Consider the following 21801-nt stretch of genomic DNA (forward strand, 5'->3'; position numbering starts at 1 on the left):
ACACGACAAGAACACTTGTAGCACGGTTGAGTTGATCAAAACAAAGTAATGAAGAAATGAAGGAGCTTTATGCTGAGGTGGGACTGGCCGCTCGCCCTCCCCAGCCGCAGCCGCAGGAGGAGGGAGCGTGCAGACCTGCAGTCAGCTGCACAACAGCCATCGCTTCGGAAAAGGCAGGGAATACGCAAATTCTGGGGCTTAGGCTACATACGAGAGGGCAAACCAAATACCTGCACTTTCTCTGGTGCAGGGGACAGGGAAGGGTTGGGGAGGGGGCTGAGGGAAAGGCTGGGGAGGGGGTTGCTTTTACGGCTTAGGGAACTCGTGAGATGTTACCCACGCACGCCTTACCCTGCAGCAGGCCGCCCGTGCGAGCTGGGGCAGGCCAGGCTTGCCGCCCCGGGGGACGCGCCGCCTGCAGCCAGGCGCATCCCCGGGGGCTGACCGCCCGCCGCCCCCGCCTCTCCCCTCCCGCCCGCCGGGGCGCCGGCGCCTGCCCCGGGGCACTGGCCCCTACCCGGGAAAAACAGCGGGGCAGCACCCGGGCCGCTTGCCAGGGCGCGGCTGCAGCCCGGTGCCGCTCCAGCAGCCGCGGGCGGGCCGGGCCGAGCGGCAGCCCCCGGCTCCGTGCCGCCGGTGCCAGCCTCCGAGGGCCATGTGCCGTGTCCTCCGGGCACAGACTCCACCTTCCCCGGCTCCCGCCCGCCCCCACGCATCCAGGAAGGGAAAAAGAGGAGGAGGAGGAGGAGGAGGAGGGAAGGGGGTGAAAGGGAAAAAAAAGAGAGAGGTTGAAAGGAGGGAGCTCGCCGAGACCCACCCTTCTCCCTTCCTCCTCCTCCTCCTCCTCCTCCTCCTCCTCCTCCTCCTCCTCCTCCTCCGGGCTGCTGGCCGGGCTTTTGTTTTCCTCCAGCTCCCCGTTTCCCACACGTGATTGCCGTGTTATTGCACAGGGCGCTCGGCGGCGCGGCTGCACCTATAAATACGGAGCGGGCGGGCGGCGGGGGCTCGGGGCAGCGCGGCGCGGCGCGGACGGGCGGAGGGCACCCCCGCGACACCCCCATGCACCCCGGCGGGCCGACGGCACCCATGCCCCGCCGCCCGCCCGCCTAAGGGGGAGACAGCGAGAGGCAGCGCCCGGCCAGCGGGGAGGGGAGGGGACGGGAGGGGAGGGGAGGGGGAGCCGGCCGACAATGGCGGCGGCCGCCACCGCCGCCAGCCCCGGCAGTCCGGCCGCCGGGCCCCTGCCGCCGCCGGAGCCCTGCCCCAGGAAGGGGCCGCCGCCGCCGGGGCCGCCGCAGCCGCCGCCGGCGCGCAGCGACCCCCGCCGCAGGCAGGCCGCGCTCTCCTTCCTCACCAGCATCTCCCTCGACGGGCGGCCCCCGCCGCCGGGCAACGACGGCCCCGCCGCCAGGCCCCGCCAGGCCCCGCCGCCGCCGCCGCCGCCGCCGCCGCGGCTGGGCAGCCCCCCGGCGGCGCCCGGCGACCCCCCCCGGGCCCAGGAGGAGGAGGAAGAGGAGGAGGAGGAAGACGCCTTCGCCGCGGTGCAGGTGCCGGCCGCCGCCTTCCTGGGCGCCGCGGCGGCGGGTAGCCGCGGCCGCCTCAACTCCTTCACGGCGGGGGTGCTGCCGGCGCCCTTCGGCCGCGCCAGCCCCCAGGGCCCCGCCGGCGGCGGCGGAGAGCTGGGGCAGCCCGGCCCCGCCGCCGCCTTCGAGCTGCAGCGGTCCCGGTAAGCCGCGCCGCGCCGCGCCGCGGGGATGATGGGGATGATGCGCGGGATGCGCGGGCGATGGGCTCGCCCCTCGGGAAGGGCGGGCACGGCAGCCGGGCGGCGGGGGGCAGCCGCGGGCAGGTCCGCTGGCCGCGGGGTGGGAGCGCCGGTGGCGCGGAGCCTCCCTCCGCGGGGCCGGGCGGGCTCCTGGGCGCTCGGCTGCCGCCTGGCCGGGGGCAGCGGCGGCACCGGCGGGGAGGTGCGAGCGTGCAGGGGCAGGTCTGCAGGGGTGCCCGAGCCTCCTGGGCGGCAGCAGTCATTCACGGCTGGGCGCGGGTGCCTGAAAGTTTCGCTCCTGCTAAGCAATGCAGGCGCACGGCTGCACCGCCGCCGGCCCTTACTGCAGCCGAGCACGGCTCCGGAGCAGTTGTCACCCCTTTCTCATGGCTGGTGGCGGATTGAGCCCGCCGTGCTGCCTGTCTTCTAGGCAGCAGGCTGGGAACCAGCCCTCAGCCAAGTGCACCGTAGCCAGCTCTGTAGCCTACAAAAGGGAAGGAAATCGTTCCATCGATGTCCGCGGATTACGGTGTACGCGCAGGGTGTAAGCAGCGCCTCACTACCTCCCTAAATAAGCTCTTTATCTACAAGCACCTCACGTTCCTCTGGGTTGTTCCTTGCCGCCGGGTACTCTTTTGCCTTTTAATTCCCAAGGGGATAACCTCACCTGTTTGAAAAGCTGAGGCTTTTGGCTAAGAAAGTGCAATCATGTAAAAATGTGCAAATGCATATGGATTAATTGCTCCACGGGTACAAAATCATCTTCCTTCACGTCTTCGACAACATACTTGGATATCGAAGGCTGGGGGGGGACCCTGGAAGAAGCTGGAGGAAATGACTGCGCTCCCCAAGCCCGCATCGGTCGCCACTCCCACATTCCCCATTTGCCACACTCCCTTCTTGTTTCTCCCTTGGACAAATAGGTAGACTTTGAGTCACGTGTTATTGCAAGGGTTTATAAGGGTAATTGAGCATAGATCGCTGGAGAAAAATCCCTTTCAAAACCAACCAGCTTGGAGAAATTGGAGGTATTCCAGGAGAAACTTGTCTTAGCTGTGTGCCCCACTATTGGGTTTTTTTCCCTTCCATCTGGATTGTATTGGTGGCTTTTTTGAGCCCCTTCTCAGGTGCTGTGTTAGGGAGCCCCACCTTCCCAAGTAAAATGCCTGCTGGTGGGTTACCACCCATCTTCTCCCAGTCATGTGTCTCTCAAAACATTTCCTGCCGTGACAACCCTCTAATTGCGCTGTGGATCACCAGCACAGCACCGTGACACACACACGCTTGTGCATTTTAGTCTGTGGCGTGGTTCTGCGCGCTGCTGCCCGTGGCCTTGTGAGTTAGGAGTGATCCACAGGCCATGATTTGGGAATTGCTTTTTGACTCTTGAACTTTTTACTTGTTGGTGATAATGCGCTTGGCAGTACCCTCTGAGTGTTCAAGAGACTGGACTCTCCTTGGCCTTCTAGTTAGTGAGTTTATTGTTCATGCAGGATTCCTATGTCATCTTTCTGGATTCCCAAGGATCCTTTTTGGTTTTCCTTGCTTGCACACTTTGATCCTGCCCTCAGTTCTGGGAAGGATGTTCAGATCTCACGTGTATCACTTCTTCCCTCCACCCATCATTGTTTTCTCTTGCCCCTGTTTGTCACTCTCTGAATTTTTCCTTCCACAACCAATGCTTTTTTTTTTGTTACGTGAGAACAGTGTGGAGTTTAAGGGGGAAAGGTAATTACTGTTTTTGTTTACAGCCTAGAAATCCAGCGTCGTGCAAGTTTGGCTGTGCTGCTAGCATGCCAACAGGCTGAACGGATAGCCCGAGTCCATGGCAAGGGAAATCACCTAATGAAACCTTGTCACGGTGCTCCTCCAGTCCTATAACAGCCCTCCTTTTTGCTGTATATTTTCTTGTTGTGTAAGATGTAAGAAAAGTGCTGGTTTTCTCATGCTCTTTTGTTTTCTTGAGAGCTAGATTCAGCGGTGGCAGAGACCTTGCATAACTCCACCGACATGTGTGAGACTCTATTGTAGCACTTGCTTATGGCTGCTGGTGCTGGTGCAGGAGAGCTCTGAGTTATGCCCCTGCCTTTGCTGACTGCTGTGACGCTGCACATGTGCAGCCCGGGGCAAACTTTGGCCTGCCTTCAATAGATTTGTTTCTGTTCTGGAAAAGGTATATATTTTTAAACATCAGGAAAGGACAGCTGCAGCCCGCGGAGGTTGTATCGAGCGTTTGCTCCTCATCACCTCAATGGAAAGACGTGGTAGGGGCTCCGATTGCTGGGTTCACTCCTAGCTGTACAGAAGACAAATTGCAGGCATGCACAGGGCTGGCACAAGCCCAGGGACGGAGGGTTCGAGCAGACCTTCTGCTGCTCTCCTAACAGAGAGGAAGGAGCCAAATGCCCAGCACATGGCCTGTCCTTTTCGGCGCGACGGGGTGGGAATCACAGCAACTACCCGGAGACAGGCATTAGCTCACCTGAAGGAGGATGCGGAGAAGCAGAGAGGAAAATCAGAGATTTTGTTGTCGTTCGTGTGTGCATCTGCTGTCTCTCCTCCCACTCTTCCGCTCTCCTTGCAGCGGGCTTGAAATTGAAATTGAGTTTGATGTGTCGTTTGACAGACTAGTCCTCTGTGCTGAGACACGTAAGTTATGTTGTAACGTGAAACCATTTTCTATTACAGTATCAGGCAAGACAGGCTGTCTTATGTTGTTGTTTTTATTTAGTTTTCAGAAACCATTGTGAACATACAATCAGAGTTTCCTGGCTTTTTTGTTTGTGTTAGCAGTTTATATAATTGCATAGTAGTTTATATTTAACAAGGTTATCATTAATGTGGTTTGGGTTTGTGCTCTATGTGTATTCACAAGAAACAAATGATACAAAAAAAGAACATGGAGCTTCTAGCTGTTCAGAGGCTAGTATGTAATTATATATAAATGGAAAAAAAACGCTTGTTCAGAAGTCGGTTTGTTGATGCCAAAAGCTCCTGTCTAGTGCAGAAGGAGTTTGTTTCAGTTTTGTGGTGAATGGATGGCTGAGGGCATGAGGCTGCTGGAAACTAGGGCCAGGTTCTGCCAGGTTTTCCTTCATGTCAAAGTATAATTCATTTTAATAGCTTCATCTTAAATTAGCGAGGAGCTCTGTGGAACAAGATTGCAGCAACGCTGTTTTGAAATAATTTCAGATCCTGTAGATTAGGTGATGGTCCCAGGTAGTCATTTTTGTGTATGCCTAGAATTCTTGTTGCCATAGTTTTCTCTGGGAAAAATACTGCTGTTTCCATACGTGAAGTTTCCTTTTCTACATAAGGCCTTTTCCAGTGGGCCAGGTGGTTAGAAACAAGCGCATGCTTTTTTTGTGTTGTTGTTGGGTTTTTTGGTTTTTGGTTTTTTTTGCTAAGAAAGCAAATCGGTGATTGGATTTGGAGTTTAAACATCGCTTACAGTTGCATTTGTCTGTGTCGCTGTGTCAGGCTTGAAGGCAGATGGGCAGGAGAATTCCTTCTGGGAGCAGCTGGTGCTGGGAAGGAAGCAGAGAGGAGTATCTGCTGAGTAATCGCTGGGGGGAAGTCCGCTCGAAAGGACATTGAAGTTATCGTGGTCCAAATAGATTTATCTTCAGAATTTATTGGCCTACAAGACAAATCTCATTTCCTGAGTAATTCTAAAACTAATTTATGATTAGTAAAGCTTGTGAAGATTGAATTTGTTTCTACCCCTTAGAAAATACAGAGCTGTGTATGGCCTCACTATTCATCTTCTGGAGAGATGCAGTGAAGGGGGATGCTGGAAAGGTTGACTTGCCTGGCTTTTGTAGGGCTCGCAAAGTGCGATGGGTTGTTGTTGCTGGAGGAAGCCTCCAGGATGTTGCTGAGGAGCTGAATCCCACCATTTAGGTCTGTGGTGGAGCGCTGTCAGGCCAGAGCCCGGTCCTCCATGGCCTTGGGCGGGCAGGCAGTGCAGGCTCAGCCCACCACAGAAGATGCCTCCAAACTGAACACGCTGGAGACAAAAGAAGAATCTCTCAGAAGCAAGTGTCTTGCAGGCAGAGTCCTGAAAGAGAAGCAACACAAAGAGCTGGGGGCACCGTCCACCCTGCGGGGTCATCCCAGCATCAGGAACGGGCTTGTGAGCCGCTGGAGGCACATCAGAGCTTTTGTGTGTGATGGAGCCTCTGCTATTCACTGAACCTAAAGCTCTTCAGGCAGCCTGAGTTTCAGAATGATGTATACAAGAATAGCGTGAAAACAGCAATTTAATGGTCTGAGAGGTGAATGGGAAGTGCCCATGCTGAACTAAGTCTTTTCATAGGTGTGTGACCTTGTATACCACTGATGGTTGCTGTCTCTAAAGAAGGGGATGCTTATTGACTTCAGCTGTCACTTCAGGAGGCTAAATGGCCTTCCTGTGCCCCCCTGAAGAGAGGACGTTCAACAACAGGGTTAAGACTCAGGTAATAAGGGCTGTTTCACTGGTCGCACCAGCATCCTGCTGCATCTCTTGGGGCAGGTCCCTCACCGCCCATTTTCAGTGCTTCAAGCCCTGCTTAAGTCTTTGACGCTGTTCCCAAGTGCTGCCCCCCAAGAAAGGGCTTGCAGTCCCCATCCACACAGCTTGCAAGGTCCTCCAGGAGTCCTGTGAGGGACACTGAGTGCACCCATGTCCCTGAGCACGAGCACGCTGAGGGGCTGGCTCCTCACGGTTGCTCGAGCTTTGCAGGAGCGGTCGCTGACTGCCGGTGGGCTTTCTGAGCTGTGCACGTGCTGAGCACGGCCAGCCCCACATCACGCCGACCGTCATCCGTCACTGTTGGTCTCTGCCTGCCTTTTCCCTTGTTCGGGGCACAGGTTTGTGCCTCCCTTTGTTGCTTCCTTTGAAACTTGCGGAAGAGTGGTCATCTTCCAGATGTTAGTTGAAGTTGACCAGTGGTTTAGAAGCCACTGCAATACGATGATGCACAGCCAGATGGACAGCCTGGATGCATCAGCCTTGTTCCCTTAATACACAAAGCTTTTAAAAACAAATCCCACAGAAGTTTGCTCTGGCATATTTTAGGCTCTTATACTACTTAGCAAGCAGCTCTGGCAGATAAAAAAGGTAATACTCATCAGACAAGGAAAAAAAACGTTGCTGTCAATTCTGAACAGAAGCTGGGACAGAACGTAGCGTTCATGACTACTAGGCAATTAATTATACACCTTCACAGAGGGACAGATGCTGAGAGGGAGCTGCCTCTGCCAAAGCCTCAGGACTCGGCAAGTTTTGAAGTGAGACGGCCTTAGAGCCGGACGGGTGAGAGGGCTCTGCCTGGGTGGGTGCTCATTAACCCCTGTGAGAGAACCTGAGCCGCTAACGTGTGAAGAGTCGTGTTTGCGTTGGCCGCCTTCGCTGGCCAGCAATTCAAAGCTTTCTAGGTCCAACCCCGCCTCGGGAAGTCCCGTGGTTATACCGGGCAGGTGTCTAGCTGCTATGCGGTGACCCCTCATTAGCTGTCAGGAAGGCGGAGGAGCGAGACATTTCAGCAGGTTTGCTTATGTGCTCGGTGCATTTCCATTACTCAATCTTTCTGGTCACCCTTTTCTTTACTGGCAAAGCTCCTGTGCAGGCAGCCAGACTGGCCCTTTTCCTTAGGAGCCTGCTACACAGCTTTCCTCTGCACGATACTGCTGCAAGCATCTTGAAATGATGAAGATCAGTAGCAACCATGTGAGTCACCAGCCCTCCAGACCATCACAAAAACATAGTTTGATGGTAGATAGGTAGGATAATGACAGATCATAGTTTGATGACAGCTTTTGGATAGGAAGTATGCTTTAATCTGTAATTATTATGACTTTGAGAACTCTTCTGGTGGAGGATATAGCTTAGCTTGGAACAGTTCAAAACAGCTAAAACACAAATATGAGATTCCCAAGTGTGCTCTCTGAAAGGAAAAAACCCCAACCCTCCAGTAATTCTGTGGCTTCCTCATTTCAAAGAAGTAAATACCAGGTGGGCTGTCCAGAGGCTCTGTAGAGTGGAGTGTGATAGGAGGTAAAGATGAGAAGGAGAACCAAATCCTGATTTTTTTTTTTTTATTTCTTTTCCCCCCTGATTTCAGCCATTCATAGTCCCTCAGGCAAGAGCTCCACTACACGAACATAAAGGCTTATCTTCATAATTTAACCTGAAATGCAGAAGTTTGGTTTTACATGTTGGGACTTCTGTTCATTGAAACTTAAGGAGACACCAGCTTACCCAATGATAAATATGGGAAATCAGGTTCTATTTGAGCCATGCAAATATCCTCAAAATCCACCTCTGGATGTACGCTAATACTTCCAAGGATGTAATCAGTCCTTTCTGACAAACACTCTCTTCTACACCCAGAATTGCTATTGATGGCTGTGGAGCTGCCACCAGATACCAGGCTTAGCAACGCAGCAGGTACAGCAAGACACAGAGCTGGCTCTTTTCACAGCCCAACTAAAAAACCCCTTGCCTGTTTGCTGTAAGAAGTATTATTCCTAGAAAATGGGAATGACATAATTTGGCATATGGAGAGTATCTTATCTGCTGGCCTGCGGTTTGCAAATAACACGCTGAGAAATTTAAGGAATGCTATTTGATTTCATAAGAAGGGCTTAGCAGAAGTTTTATTTGCTGCAAGGGTAGAGTAAAGAGCTTGGCAAATCAGTTAGGAGAAGAAAATTTCACTGGTGGTTGGAGAAAACACGATGTGCCAGTGGGAAACTTTTAGGACTCTCGGGGTTTGCTTTTCAGGCTGCAATGTGCAGATTTAGAGGAGTACATATTTAAGGAACTGCGAGGTTCCTTTACAGGGGCTACTGTGTTATATTCATAGCAACTGCTTTCCTGTCATGAATGCTAAATGTATTTTCTGTTCTCGTGATGTATTTCAAAGTCAACACTGCTCTTAGCAGCTACGTTTCAGAGCTTTTGCCTAAGGAAGGTTTTCTGTTGTGGAAAATTTAGAAGTGAATGAAAAGTGAAGCAAAGGCTACCTTCCTTTCTAGAAGAAGTATTTTTTTTTAAAAAGCCTTTCACTCTATATATGAATACAAAGGACAAGCACATGTTCTGAGAAAGCAGTTGTGCTTTCCTCCATGTTGTTATAGATTAGGATAGCAATTTTGTGAAATTGAGGTTTTGGGAAAAAAAGATTCACTCGCCGCAACTGAAATGTGTTTTCCCCTGCTTGTCTTGGATGGCAGAGGAAGGTATGTCCTTTCTGACCCAGGATCCTGCAAAGCCTGAACTGTACATTTACGTTTATATAAAATTACTCAGTTAAATCAAGCGCCAGTGTATAAAGTTATGCTAGTAAGTAAATCTTTGCAATATCAGCGATTTTACTGTATAATATTGGTGGGATTAAAAACCAGAAAGCTAGATAACTTTATTTATAATAATTTTTCAGACAGCAACGGATTGCATTTTGGTGTTCCTACAGATAATCATATTACCAAGGTAAATATGATTAGGTTTTTAAATCTACATGCTGTCAAGGCAAATCAGACATAGGCACATCAGTTTATGGATAAAGGCATTCAAAAGAAGCATAAATTTTCCTGCAAAGAAAAAAAAAATCCCCTGATTTTGTGTAACAGGAAAAATCTGTAAGGTGACTTCTTTCTGCACCACATCATGCAGCTGGAACTGAGCTGCATGGAACGAACAGGGATGAAGCTCTTCAGCTTGCTTTGCCCTTGCTCTGGGCTTTGGGTAGGATGTTGAGCACCAAGAAGTCAGTAGTGCCACTCGGTTTGCAGCCTGCTTGCAGGTCAGTGGTTTTTTCAGCCATCCGCATGCCGTCTGCTGTGTGTGGCCTCGCCCATGACCGTACAGGACGTATCTGCACATATTTTTTGCGTAGACACAAGGGACAGAGAAGCGGTACTGGGATGCGGTGGTGGTGCCAGCCTCAACAGGTACCAAGCACTAGGCGCTGTTGCTGTCCTTGGAGTTGAGCTTGTGCCTTCGGCAGTGGGAAGGCTGGTGGTGGGTCTCCCTCTGTCCTCTCCCCTCCGTGGGGCATCCTGTCCTTTCCCATTTCAGGGTGGAGAAGGAGCTCCTGCAGGTACAGCAACTCCCAGTAAGGAAAGTGGATGGGGAAACGTGTGGGAGGCTCCAGCATTCCCAGCATCGTTGTTTCTGGTGGGTCTGCCATGGGTGGAAGTGCAGGGAGAGGTCCCAGCCCTCCAACAAGGTTGGCTCACACAGAGGTTAATATACCAGAAGGGAAGAGGAGGAGGTAAGAGACCCCAAGCTGAGCTGTCTCCCTGTCTGACAGGAGGTGTACATGCTGGCACGGTGGCATGGATTTTAATGTCATCACGATGAAAGGGTCAGATGTTATTACCATTGCTTTTTACAGAGATAACTCGTAGCCCTGGAGCAGCCTGTTCCCCACTGTGGCTGCTAGCAGAGAAGCGGATTATAACCCCAGCGTGGTGGTGTGCCCTTGGAAGGGTGCAAGCAGCACAGCTTCGCCAGCCTACTTCAGAGGGAGATCTGCTCAGTTTTAGTTTCCTGGGTGCATAGTGCTGGAGGAGGGAAGAGCAGAGCCTCACTGCCCCAGGCACCTAGGATGCCTTCGGCACTCGGGGAGGACCGTTGTGTCATCTGGAGGGTTGTCTGGTTTCATCCAATACCCCCAGCACATGTAGGGATGGAGAAAGGGGAACCAGGAGATGAACGTCACATAAGGCCCTTTGCCTTCAGGCCTGCTTGGATCACATTACATACATTTGTATGTACACAAATACAGCCCGTACCTACAGTTCAAGAAGCCCTCGTTACTCCTTGTTCACACTGGCAGGTGCTAGGAGCCTGCGCTTCCCACCCCACTGTACTCAGCCTGTCTCAGGCGTGTAACATAAAGCAGAAGCTAGATGTCAGTTATGGCTGAAATGTGTCTTGAAAACATCTTACTCTTTTTTTTTTTTTTTTTTTTTAACTCACCAACTTTATTCCCTGTGTTTTGCCTGTCATACCCCTCTACAGACAAAACTTTTATTTTCCTGTTGCTTCTGCACTTGCGTTAGTACCTACAGATCCAACCGTAAAGGAGATTAATTTTCTCCTTTTTCAGTCGATGTTGCAGTCGGCTACACCGGGGCAAATACGGGGTGACAGAAGGATTGCCCACGTGTCCGTGGGGTGCGGTGGACTTGCACAGCAGGGGGTGAAGTCCTCGTTAGGTGACAGAGAGCTACATGAGAACGAAGACTCCATCTTGATACCTGGGACGTGGGCAGAGTTGAGCAGGCTTGGTAGTTACAAGCAAACTTCGTAGTTCTCCGAATTTACTTGAGTGAATGATATCGTTTCCGACTGTAAAACACGGAGGTGTTTTTTGGGTAATAGGAAGAGAGGAAAAACAGCTTTCAGATGCTACAGTGCAAAGTACGGTTTAATCGCTTGGGTAGGTGAGTCGTGCAGGTGCTGCAGCAGGTTATGTAAAAAGGCATGGAAAGCTTGCCATCTGCTATTAATAGTCTTGGATGCGTGGTCTTTAAAACACAAAGGTGTAATTACATTTTCTGAAATGGACTTCACAAAACCTCCCATCTTCAACCCGTTGTGCATCTTGGGAACCTCCTTAATTTTATGAGGCTGTTTTCACAATTAAAGCAAAACTGGGTTTGATTTTTAATTGGTGGTGTTTACTGTTTTGTAGAATGCCATCTTTTAGCATAACCTAATCCAGAAGAAGTGGCAGCTAAGAGGTAGCTGCTTAAAAAGGCAGAATTATTTACAGCAGAACGCAAAGTGCCACTGTCAAGTACCTCCATCGTGACCTCTGAGATTTATTTGTAAAATCTGTATTTTTCTGTGTGCATGACTCGCCTCAAGATAAAATGCTTTTCTCTTTTAGAAGGCATTCCAGGTACTGCAGAACTCATGAGCAGCCTCGCAAATAGCAAGCATCTGCGCACAGTTGTTTTAAGGAACAAACTTCATTGTCCGAGGATTTTTGCTTCTGTTTGTTTTAAAGAGATTATTATAAATATTGGTTTCTTGTTTGTTCATTAGTTTCCTTATTGATGTAAGGCTATTCAAGTCAAAGATAGTGCTAGGGTGTAACAGGGAGCAGAGCTGGAGCAAATGCATTTAAAAGTAAAAACTGCGAATTGCATGAATTTGCCAGCAGCCTTAAAAAGGCACTTTCAAGGCAGCATTTTCTGTTGCTGTCTTCATGCTCTGTGTGAAGGTTGAATGGATGATGTGAACGGAAACGCCTGTTTTCTCACAGTGAGTTTGTGAGCTCGCACGCTTCCTTCTCTTGGAAGGATGTAACCTTGCAGCAGCAGCGAGGATTTTTTTAATGGTGTGCTACCGATGCTGTGCTCAGTGCTGTACAAAATGCCATTACTCCTCCATATCCCTTAGGAGCTAAGCCCCAAGCCCATGAAGCGTTCTGTGCAGGAGGGCCCCGCAGAAGGGTGTGGGTTGTAACTGGAATGCACTCCCTTGGGCAGGATGGGGTGGGAGCGAAGAGGCTGGGGTGCAAAAGCCCTCGTGAGCCACTGTGTGTTTGCAAAGGTCGAGGCATCTGAAAACGAATGGGCTCTGAATTAATTGCAGGGTTGCACAGGTACAAATGAGAACAGGATTAGGCCTGTGTTTTCTATTTTAGGTGCGGAGGTAATACTTCCAACCTGTTGAGCGATTGCATATCTCGAATATGTTATTGGATAGATGAATGTGATATCAACAGTTGAGGGTGGCACGGCCTTCCGTGTAACTGGCAGTTGTCTTGCAGTTGTTGCAGTTCTCCGTTTTGTACAATCCCCAGGAATATTTCAACATGGTCTTGTCTGGGGTTTTTGTGTGTGTGTCATTTACATATGTTAGAAGAAATGCAGCTTTTGAGAGGCTCTTGACCCTCACATCCACTTTCCCAAGATGTGAGGTTATGGTAATGAAGACTTGACTTCACTTCTCCAGTGTTTGTTCTGAATTAGATGTCTGTCTTGTGTTATTCCAGCTAAAGAGAGCAGAGCAGTCGAGCAATTCAAGCTGGGTTTTTTGAAGGACCCTCTGAACCATGAATTTCGAGGAACTCTCTGAGCTCCTTTGAAAATCTCACTTTGAAAAGACAGCATGTGCTTCTCCTTTACGAGTTGCTTTCCGCACTGTCCAGACCTGCTCCCATTTGTATGCTTCTCCTCCCTGGCATTTTTTTGGGGAGCAGTTGGTGGTGGTGCGGACTGTAATTGTGGTTCTGCTTTTATTGAAGTTAACAGCACACGTCTGGTTTAATCAGCAGGTCAGAGAGCTTGCTTTGTGCTGACGCATTAATAAAAATGGACAAAAATGCTCTTTGTAAAACTTGAAATGTGACTTTGTGAAGTGTGACAGCACTACTAATCCTTTGCGTCTTAGCCAGAGGAGGGACGTGGGCCATAAGAAGCAGAAAATTGAGGCGCAAGTTGTGCTTTTCTAATGCAATGGGATTGTAGTGCTCTGATTGCTCTTCAAGCTGTTGTTTTCACAAGCTCAGAACGAGAGCAAAATTGGAATAAAAAGACATCTCAAAGGCTTGGTCAGCTCCTCACACGATGTGCCCATGCCATGCTGCGAGGTGACGGTCAGTCCCACGGGGCTGCACTCTTTCTTGTTTTGCACAAGCTGTTGAAGCATCCAGTGCGCCGAAACAAAGCTACACAAGAACCACCGGCACTATGAATTATTTAAACCTGGAGCCTTTGCGAGAGAATTGGGCCTTCTCCATCCAGAAGAGCCGTGCCGTCATGGCCCAGCAGGAGCGGATCGGCAGAGCCAGGAGCTTGGTGCTGGGGACCAGATGTCCACACTATGGACGTTCAGACCATCTCTAGCCTGGACCTGGGGGCTGGACACCCAGCAGTAGTTGGAGGACGGGCGTTGTGCTCCGGCAGCGTGTCACCTGGCTTCCCGCCGTCGGAGGGGAAGCCTTCGTGCTCCGGGGCTGCTCCGTGCTGCAAAGAAGAGCATGTTGTAAGCAGGCATGGTCGGGAAGCTCGCTTCAAAAGTGTGCTTCTGATCCAAAGTCAGACACGGTGGAGATATGCCCGTGGAGTCTCAGTTCCCTGTTCTAGGACAAAGGGGTTCATATTGAGCTAATTTAAATTTCTCACACCCTTCCTTCCACTTGGGTTAATACACTTTTTGTTTAACCCTATGAATTCAGATGCTTTCCCCCTCGTCATTTCCACTGGGAATTACTGACTTCCCTCTTTCCACTGGGGGTTTTAAAAAGATTTTGTAGGGAAAACATTTTTTTTTCCTCCTTGTTGAATCAGAGCACTGGGCATCTGTTTTCTTTTTACTGGTCAGTTGTGGGCTTTCTAAATCTTCATTTCATAATGTGGTGAATTCTGTGAAAATGGATTTTTTTTTTTTTATTACGGTTATTCACGTTAACAGACATCTTTCCCGTCTGTTTATTGGAAAAGGTGAAACAGGAAAACCAAGATTTCAAAATTCTGCATCACATGTTGATGGCAGTTTGTGAGCTTGATCAACACAGAGGTCTAATGTCATACCCAGCACGGTTTTACCCTTGCCCCGTGCTGTTTTTAGAAGTGAACATGCAGCGGCTGAGGAAGTAGTGGTTTCTGTTTGTGAGGTCTGGAGAGGAGGGTTCATTTGTTTAATTAAAAGAAAGAAAAAATCCCCCACTTCTATACAAAGTATAGCTAATTTCACTTTCAGTGGAAGCAATGAGGCAAAATTATGCCTGTGACTTCCTTGTAAGTAGCTACCAAATGAGCCTTGGTGTTGGGTCCCACCTGAGATTTGCAAGGGGGAACCGCACCGGGGTTTTGCACAGAGGTCGAGGGCTGCTCCTCCTCCGTCCCCGCCATCTGCAGCTCCTCACGTGCACGTTTGTGCTTCTCCCCTTTCCCGGCCAGACGCAGGCAGCGTTTGGCAAGTCCATCCGTGTATCTGTCTGCCCCTACCCACCCAAGCACAAAGCCGTTCCCCTCTCCCCTCCACATTAGACAAGCTCATTATTGCTCAGGTCTGAGGAGGAGAAGGATGACAGAAGCAAAACAACACAGGTTTTGTATAATTTGGTTTTTTTCTGCTGCCGTGGGGCCTCGTACAGCGACCCTTAGTTCAAACTTCTTCCTCTGCAGAGACTTGCGGGGAGGAGGAGAACGCTGCAGGTGCTTGGGCAGTCGGAGGCAGCGGCAAAAGTGAGTTTTTGGTTCCTCCGCTGGATGGATTCTTTGTAAAGTGCTGCTGTTTCTAAAGGAAAAATAAAGATGTATAAGTCTCCTGTTTTCCAAATAGCGGCTAACAGATCCTACCCAAGAGAAGAAATCTTCCCAGTTCTCCTTGTAGCTCCGTTACAGGTAACTGCCCGCTGCTCTGTTAGCGCTTGCATCTCCCATTTTACTTGTCGAACTCGCACAGATGGTTTCCCGCTGTCGGGGTCGAATATCCCTGTTACCATTGCCGGGAGCGCTGCTGGCTGCCCCGCGACAGCGCCTGTGGGAGAAGAGTCCGAGCGCTGGCTGCAAAGCCCTGGTCCGCTCCCCTCCCCACCGCCTCCGTACACCTCCTTGCTCTGGAGGGCTTTGCCGCGGCACAGGCATTGCTTGACCATCCCTTCTCTTGCTGACTGTTCTTGCAGTCTGCAAGGCTGTGTAGTGCCTGCTGGAGAAGGGTGGGATGGCCGGAGCTGTCACTGTGAAGGCTTTAGATGTGCTTTACTTCAAACAATAGCTGTATGTCCACATTATATTTGTCCTTATTAGTACAAGCAAGGGGGTTTATTCTGTATTGATAGCTGTATTTATTCTTTATGAGGTGCAGGGGTAAGTTTTTCCAGTTGCTAAAGCACAGATTTTTTTTCTGGTCTAGAACTGCAGTGGTTTTATTCCCAAATTTGGTTTTCAAATTTTTTTTTTTTTTCTTAAAAACATTCAAAGCATGGTATGCTTGTTGTGGTTAGGTGCAAAATTAGTTCAGATATAAAAAAACAAGGGGAGGGGAAGTACTCAGTCCTAGGGCATCTTTCTCTGTACCCTTCTGGCTAATATTAATACAGAGAAATTTTTATATGCAAGCAACTCCAAAAGGATGCTAAACAGTTTGTCTTCATACGTTGTACTGTTGTCATCAGGATACTATTTTCTGTGTATTACTTACCCAGATACTACTTTATATAATAATTTGAAAGCTTTAAGTTACCAAAAATACGCTACAAAAGTGTATGCTTCCTGAGCTCCTACTTAAAGCCAACAGAAAGAGATGTGCATTTACAGATAATAAAATGTATTGTTTTGGGGAGGAATATTATTTCTTTAATTGCCTGTCTGATATTCTCCTTGCAAGATTAAGTGTTTCTGGCAGCAGCTTTGCGGTCTATACCCTGTTTGCTTAATATCTGTCATAAAATGATGTGACTGATACTGTCGCAGGTAACACGAGCTTGGGTTCAGCTCCCTGGTAGGGTACTGTAAATGGGAAACTGTTGTGTGTACATAATCCCATTAGGCAATATTGTTGTTCAAAACCTTTTTCTTTTTTTCCTTTCCCCTCTCACAACAAAGCTCCTAGGTCTGCGGTGAAGTGTTTTGTGACACATTTTTGAATGGGCCTTTTGCCCTGCTTTCAGTTCTTTAATGCAAGAAGCTTTACCAGGAAACAAGAATCTCTTTCTTCTCTGGCCGTGTGTTTATTCAGCTTGGGGCTGTGATGCTGAATATGCAGACAGACACACAAGTCAGATGATCTAAGATGTGTGATATTATAAGGCTAGATGTTTCACATGAAAATAATTTGAATCTGTGTCAGAGTTGTTACATCTGCATTTAATGTCTATGCCATCTAAATATGTCTTAATTACTTTTTTAAAACATAGATTTTTGTGGGTTTTCACACCCCCTAAAGCTGTTCGAAAGTAAATCTTCTCTTGCATTATATTTAGTTGCATCTTTTGAAAGAGGCGATTAATTTGAAACAAGTATTTCTAAATTAGCTTTTGTCATTGAAAAAGGGCTGTGTAAAACACTTGCAGATACATTCAGTCTTACTCTCCCAGGTAACTTGCTGCCTTCGGCTTGTGAAGTCATTGCCTAACACAGTCAAAATGAGCAGTTTCGTAGTTTCATTTGAGCACGAGCCCCATCAGCCGAGGTTTCCACAGAAGTGCATCGTTAGTCATGCAGTTAGTACCTTTGTTTAGAATATTGAAGTGCATGAGGTTTTGCAGGATTGGATCAAATTATTGGTATTAGTGACTTTTTTCCATTTATTGGTCTGGTATATTTTAAAATCTTGGAGAGAATGGGCTTTCACTGGTCACCTTTGAGATGTTTCTGTAAATGAATGCATGCATTTAGTTCTTGGAATATTAAAAGCTGAATATAACTTATAGCAACCTAGGAGAATACTGGGCACTGAGATTTTTTCTCAAGGCATTTCACACTTTATATTCTCCTTTATATGCCTAGTCTTTAAAGGAGATGTGATGGGCTGCTGTCACAATTTTTTCCAGCTGGTTTTTGGTTTTAAGTTTTTTGTTGTCTATCTGATGTTGCTTGTAGAACAAAGACTTTTCTGCCTAGATGTGCCTCTAGGTGATTCGGGGCAATTAAAAGGATTACTGGCCCCAAAGCAGAGGCTGGCCAACGCAAATGTGCTCCCAAGTCCAACATTTATTTCGCAACCCAAAGTATCACCTTAAACTGAATTAGCTGCTGATTTGAGCTAACACACAGGTCTGACTCTGCTGTCTTCTAACCCCATGCTTAGGTTTTTCTGCTTTCAGAAATACATAGCTTTTTAGATTGAATGGAGTAGGAGAGCCAGGTTCACTGCAGCTGTTTTCAGGGACTCAGACGTTTTTCTTTTCTTCCTGCATATGCAAGTGCCTTCAGCAAAACTCAGTAATCATGTTTGAAAGGTAGCATATGCATGCGTATCACACTCCTGGCTTGGGGAAACGGAGGAGCAAACAACAGAGTGAGCTGCGGCTTAGCGGTTTTTAATTTTTTTAGGAGCTGTTTTTAAGATTTTGAGTATGTTTTTTCATGACGGTTGAAAGCACTAGCAACATTTCTAAATCACATGATCCGATAGAAGATCCCATGCCCCTTCTCCATCATTGCTGCAGAGGAACTTACTCCAATATCGCCAACTTCAAAAAGTCTTGCAATGTATGATAGAGGCTTTTTAAAGTTCCTGGACTACTGGGATGAGGCAGAGCTGCTCAGCCTAATCTCCTTGTATTCTGTCTTTTTGACAAAGTTCCTATCTTTCCAGATCAAAAAAAGCTTTAAAAAGATGCAGCCTTAAAGACCTACGTACCAGAAGGCAAAAATAAGACTCTTTAAGGATTCACAGAAATTCATACATTTTTAATATGTTTTAGCTTTGTATTTGTTATTTAAATGGATAATACAGAGTCACAGGTCTCTTGTGCCTTCTGCTTTTGGAGAATCAGCAATGAATACTGGTGGCTCCGTATGCACATGTAGAGCCCTTGCATATATTTTTTCATGGAGATAAGGCTCTCCGAAAAATGCTGAATACCACCATGGAAGTGGTAACAACTGTCCCCATCACGACGTTGCTTTTAGCGTCTGTCTTGGGACCGCCGGTCATGGGAAGATGCAGCTTCTGAGGCAGATGTGGGTACAGCACAGATGGGTTGGGACTTCTCGGGCACCTCGGTACTGAAGCGTCCCCCAGAATTAGGGCTGTCTGGTGAATGGCCTCTGCGCTGACATCTCCCATAACAGGAGCCAGGGTAAGGTGGATATGAAACTGGAAAACAAGCCAACACACGCTGACGATCAGCAATGTGGTTCCTGAGTTTACAGGAGGAGGTGTAGAGAAATGCAAGGGGAACCATGCATCCTTTTGACTGTTTAACTTTGTTCTCGCATCCTCACCCCTCCACTGGTATTTGTGGGAAGGGTCTGGATACGGGGACCCCCTTTGTCCTCTTCTCCCAGAAATTTGTGATACTGAACTCAGTCAGGAGGGACTTCTGATTTTTTTTTTATTATTACTTTTTGTTTTCTGCAAGCAATTGCCTCCTGTTTCGAAAATGCCTTTCACGTGGGGATGTGACCCAGTGGCACCATTGCCGGTCTCAACAACGCCAGCCGGCTGCTCTGGGGCGTGCTAAATCCCCGACAGGTTGTTAACCTGTCACAAGATGGGGTGTCATCTCCTGCTGGACTGAGACGCTCAAATCCAGCTTGGAGCTTTTTCAAAATTACCTGTTTTGCACAAATACGGGTTTCGTAATGGTGTTTTATGGTCACGCCGGGGGCGGTGCCTGCAAGTAGCTCATCGCCGGCTCTTGCTGAAACTAGTCCCAACAGCAGCCGCTCGCTTGGGTTACGGTGGCTGCGGGGCTGACTGCTGCCCACAATCCTGTCTTTGGGGTATGAAGCCAGCCATGAAGTGTCTGATTAAAATACCCAGGTTTGGATGACTTCATGATTTTTGACAATAACAGGATATACTGGCAATAGTAAAAGTACCTTGAAAACCAAGAAGTGGCACTGCAAAATTGTCACAGCGCATAATGTTGGGATGGGATACAGAGCTACCCCTTGTATTTGTGACCCTTATTTTTAAGAATTTTTCTCCCAACTGTTGTAGTCGGTGAGTTGAAATAACATGATGTCTCCTCCTGAATATTCATGAAACTGGGCAATGCCATGGCCAGCTCCCCAGTCCCTGTGGAACTGGCTGGGGTTGTTGGCTGTAGTAGCTCGGGAGGTTGGTACTACTGAGTTTCCTTTTGGTTTGTGGGGGTTTTTTTATGTATGTATGGTCTGTAAAATCATTTGCCCGTGCAGTCAGAGGTTAGAGTGAGCATCTTCCAGAGATCAAGATAAATATTTTTAAAATTAAGGGCTTGATTCTGTGAAAAGCTTAATGGGCATTTAGTTATGCTCTGGAGTAGTTCACTGGGCTACGAATGGGAATTAAAAATAAGAAACGCTCGGAGTGAAGGTCGTCTCTGCGCAGGGCTCTGCAGCCCAGTGCCGGCGACTGCTCCGGTGCTCCAGCTCCCCAGCAAACCTGGCAGGGACGGGGCAGGATATTTGCAAGAGTAAAGGAGGGTAGGGCTTTTTTGTCCAACTTTTCCCAGGACAGAGGAAAAGAAAGTAGCCCCTGTTTTTACTCTGTGTGTAAAGGGGATAGCAAAGCTTTCAGAGGAACTACAAGGTTGGGAAGGGGAAGCAGCCATTTCCTTCTTCCTCCTGCTTTCCTCTTCACGTCCCCGTCCCTCCCCCGTTGCTGGGAGGATCTCAAAACGCTGCGGAGATTTGGGCTCAAGATTTATTTTGTAGTGAGATGTGAATCGGGAGGCTGGTTGGGGAATACGAGTTCATGTGATTTTTCTGACATTCTTGTTAAGTACAGAGCTCGAAGCAGTGCTCCTGAGGCCAGCCCTGAAGAGACAGTCTTTTGGGGTGTCAGCCTTTGTGCTGCCTCGGGAAACTGCAATTTCATTGACGTAAAAAAGTGTCTCTTGACTGTTCTCATTTAAGAATAGGATAAATAATCTGGTGTTCCCTGTTTCAGAGAGTCGGTGCTCTGAGTTGCTCAGAAAATTGCCATCCTTTAGCATGTAAACTTGTGGGTTTGGGGTGTGTGAAGCAACGTGCATGCTGTTTGCCTGCAAATGAACCTAAGCAGGTTGTTCAAACAACCATTAGATTGGTCTCCTCACTCTTTTTTCAAATGCTTGCGGCAAATAACCAGGAGAAGTAAATTCAAAGTGACTCCTCATGAGAGAGGTAGGACAGCTCTGGAAATAGGCAGTAATATAGGATAAATGTGTTGGTTTAGTGATGCCTTGGTACAGCATCCCCTCCTGCCAGATGGGCAGGAGGAGAGAAGCCTCACCATCTCGAAGTGTTTGGACCACTTTGCAAAATACTTTGAAATTCACTTTTTTTCCTTTTCTGCCCTCCGCTGGCTTGCCTGATAGCAGTGGCAGAATACCTCCTGCTCCTCCTGTGGTTACAGCCTGGAAGTAGCTGCTGAAAGAGCTTCTAGAGAATAAAATTTAGGGGTAATAAGAGCATAGAGAACAGCATGGCCACGCTTCGTATGTTATCTCTAGTGCCTAACAGAGCTTCTTTAATAGAAGAGATTTCTTCTCCGCTGTCCTTGTCTTAGTGGGGCACAAGCCTACAAGCAAAAAAAATTGGATAAGTGAATATTAATGAAATTTGTCATTAATTATCGCCAGAGCAGACTCCGGGAGAAGTGGGTTGCATTTTCAGTGGATTTAAATATAACTTTGCTTATGCAATCCTGTTAAACATTGTTGCAGTATGTCACTGAGAAAGCTCATTATATTTGCTATATAAAGATTACGACTTTGGAGGGGGGATTAAAGTTTTAGCGGCGGTTGCCATCTTTCTCGTGGTCACCACAGCAAACTGTTAAATGTGGAGAAGAGGGGGGAAGCTGTGGGTAAGCCAGATTTTCTGTCTGCCTGGAAACACAACCGTTAATGCTGCTAAGCCAAACCAGAGGAAACTCGGAGCTTTTTTTCAGGAAGCAAAATTCTTCGGAAAGGTGACATGTTCAAACAGTGGGAAGTGGTTTTTTTTCTTAGTATAAGTCTTTTATATCATATGTGCAGATGAATATATATGTGTGTGTGTATATATAATAACTAAAAAAATAATTTTGAAGTGAAACATTGGCTTCAGGCAAATCAAAATGTTCCCCACAAAATCTGAGATTTTTTGGTTTTGCTGAGAATCGTGGCTAAAATGAAAACAGAAATTTTTGGGTTTTTTGTAATTGAGTCAAAACCCTGCACCCAACGACTAGCACGAGCCTCTGCCCTCCAGTGTTGTAGTCCGTGTTCCTGGTTGCTGGAGCCGATTGGCATTTTCAGCCTGAAGATTTTGCCCTTAGAGCTGTGTTGTCCATTATCTTTGCTCTTACGAACCTAAGCGTGTCCCTTCGGCCTGCTCATTTCTGTTAGCAAAAGTCTCAGCTCGGTGTAAGGGCAAGCAGGTCCGCCTTTGCTCGCGGTGCT

General features: G+C 48.3%; 1 protein-coding gene across 2 annotated transcripts in view; it reads left to right on the top strand.

The window, feature by feature from the left end:
- Positions 1-1169: 1169 nt before the first annotated feature.
- Positions 1170-21801, top strand: part of CABLES1 (Cdk5 and Abl enzyme substrate 1) — a 75198-nt gene continuing 54566 nt past the window's right edge. The window contains exon 1 of one of the 2 annotated variants that reach the window (XM_075494482.1): positions 1170-1726. In XM_075494482.1, the coding sequence (XP_075350597.1) occupies positions 1191-1726 (536 nt within the window). In that variant the 5' untranslated portion in view covers positions 1170-1190. The remainder of the gene's footprint in view (positions 1727-21801) is intronic. The other variant, XM_075494481.1, reaches the window with a different exon arrangement.

Source organism: Mycteria americana, chromosome 2 (assembly GCF_035582795.1).
Source record: "Mycteria americana isolate JAX WOST 10 ecotype Jacksonville Zoo and Gardens chromosome 2, USCA_MyAme_1.0, whole genome shotgun sequence".
NCBI classification, from domain to species: domain Eukaryota; kingdom Metazoa; phylum Chordata; class Aves; order Ciconiiformes; family Ciconiidae; genus Mycteria; species Mycteria americana.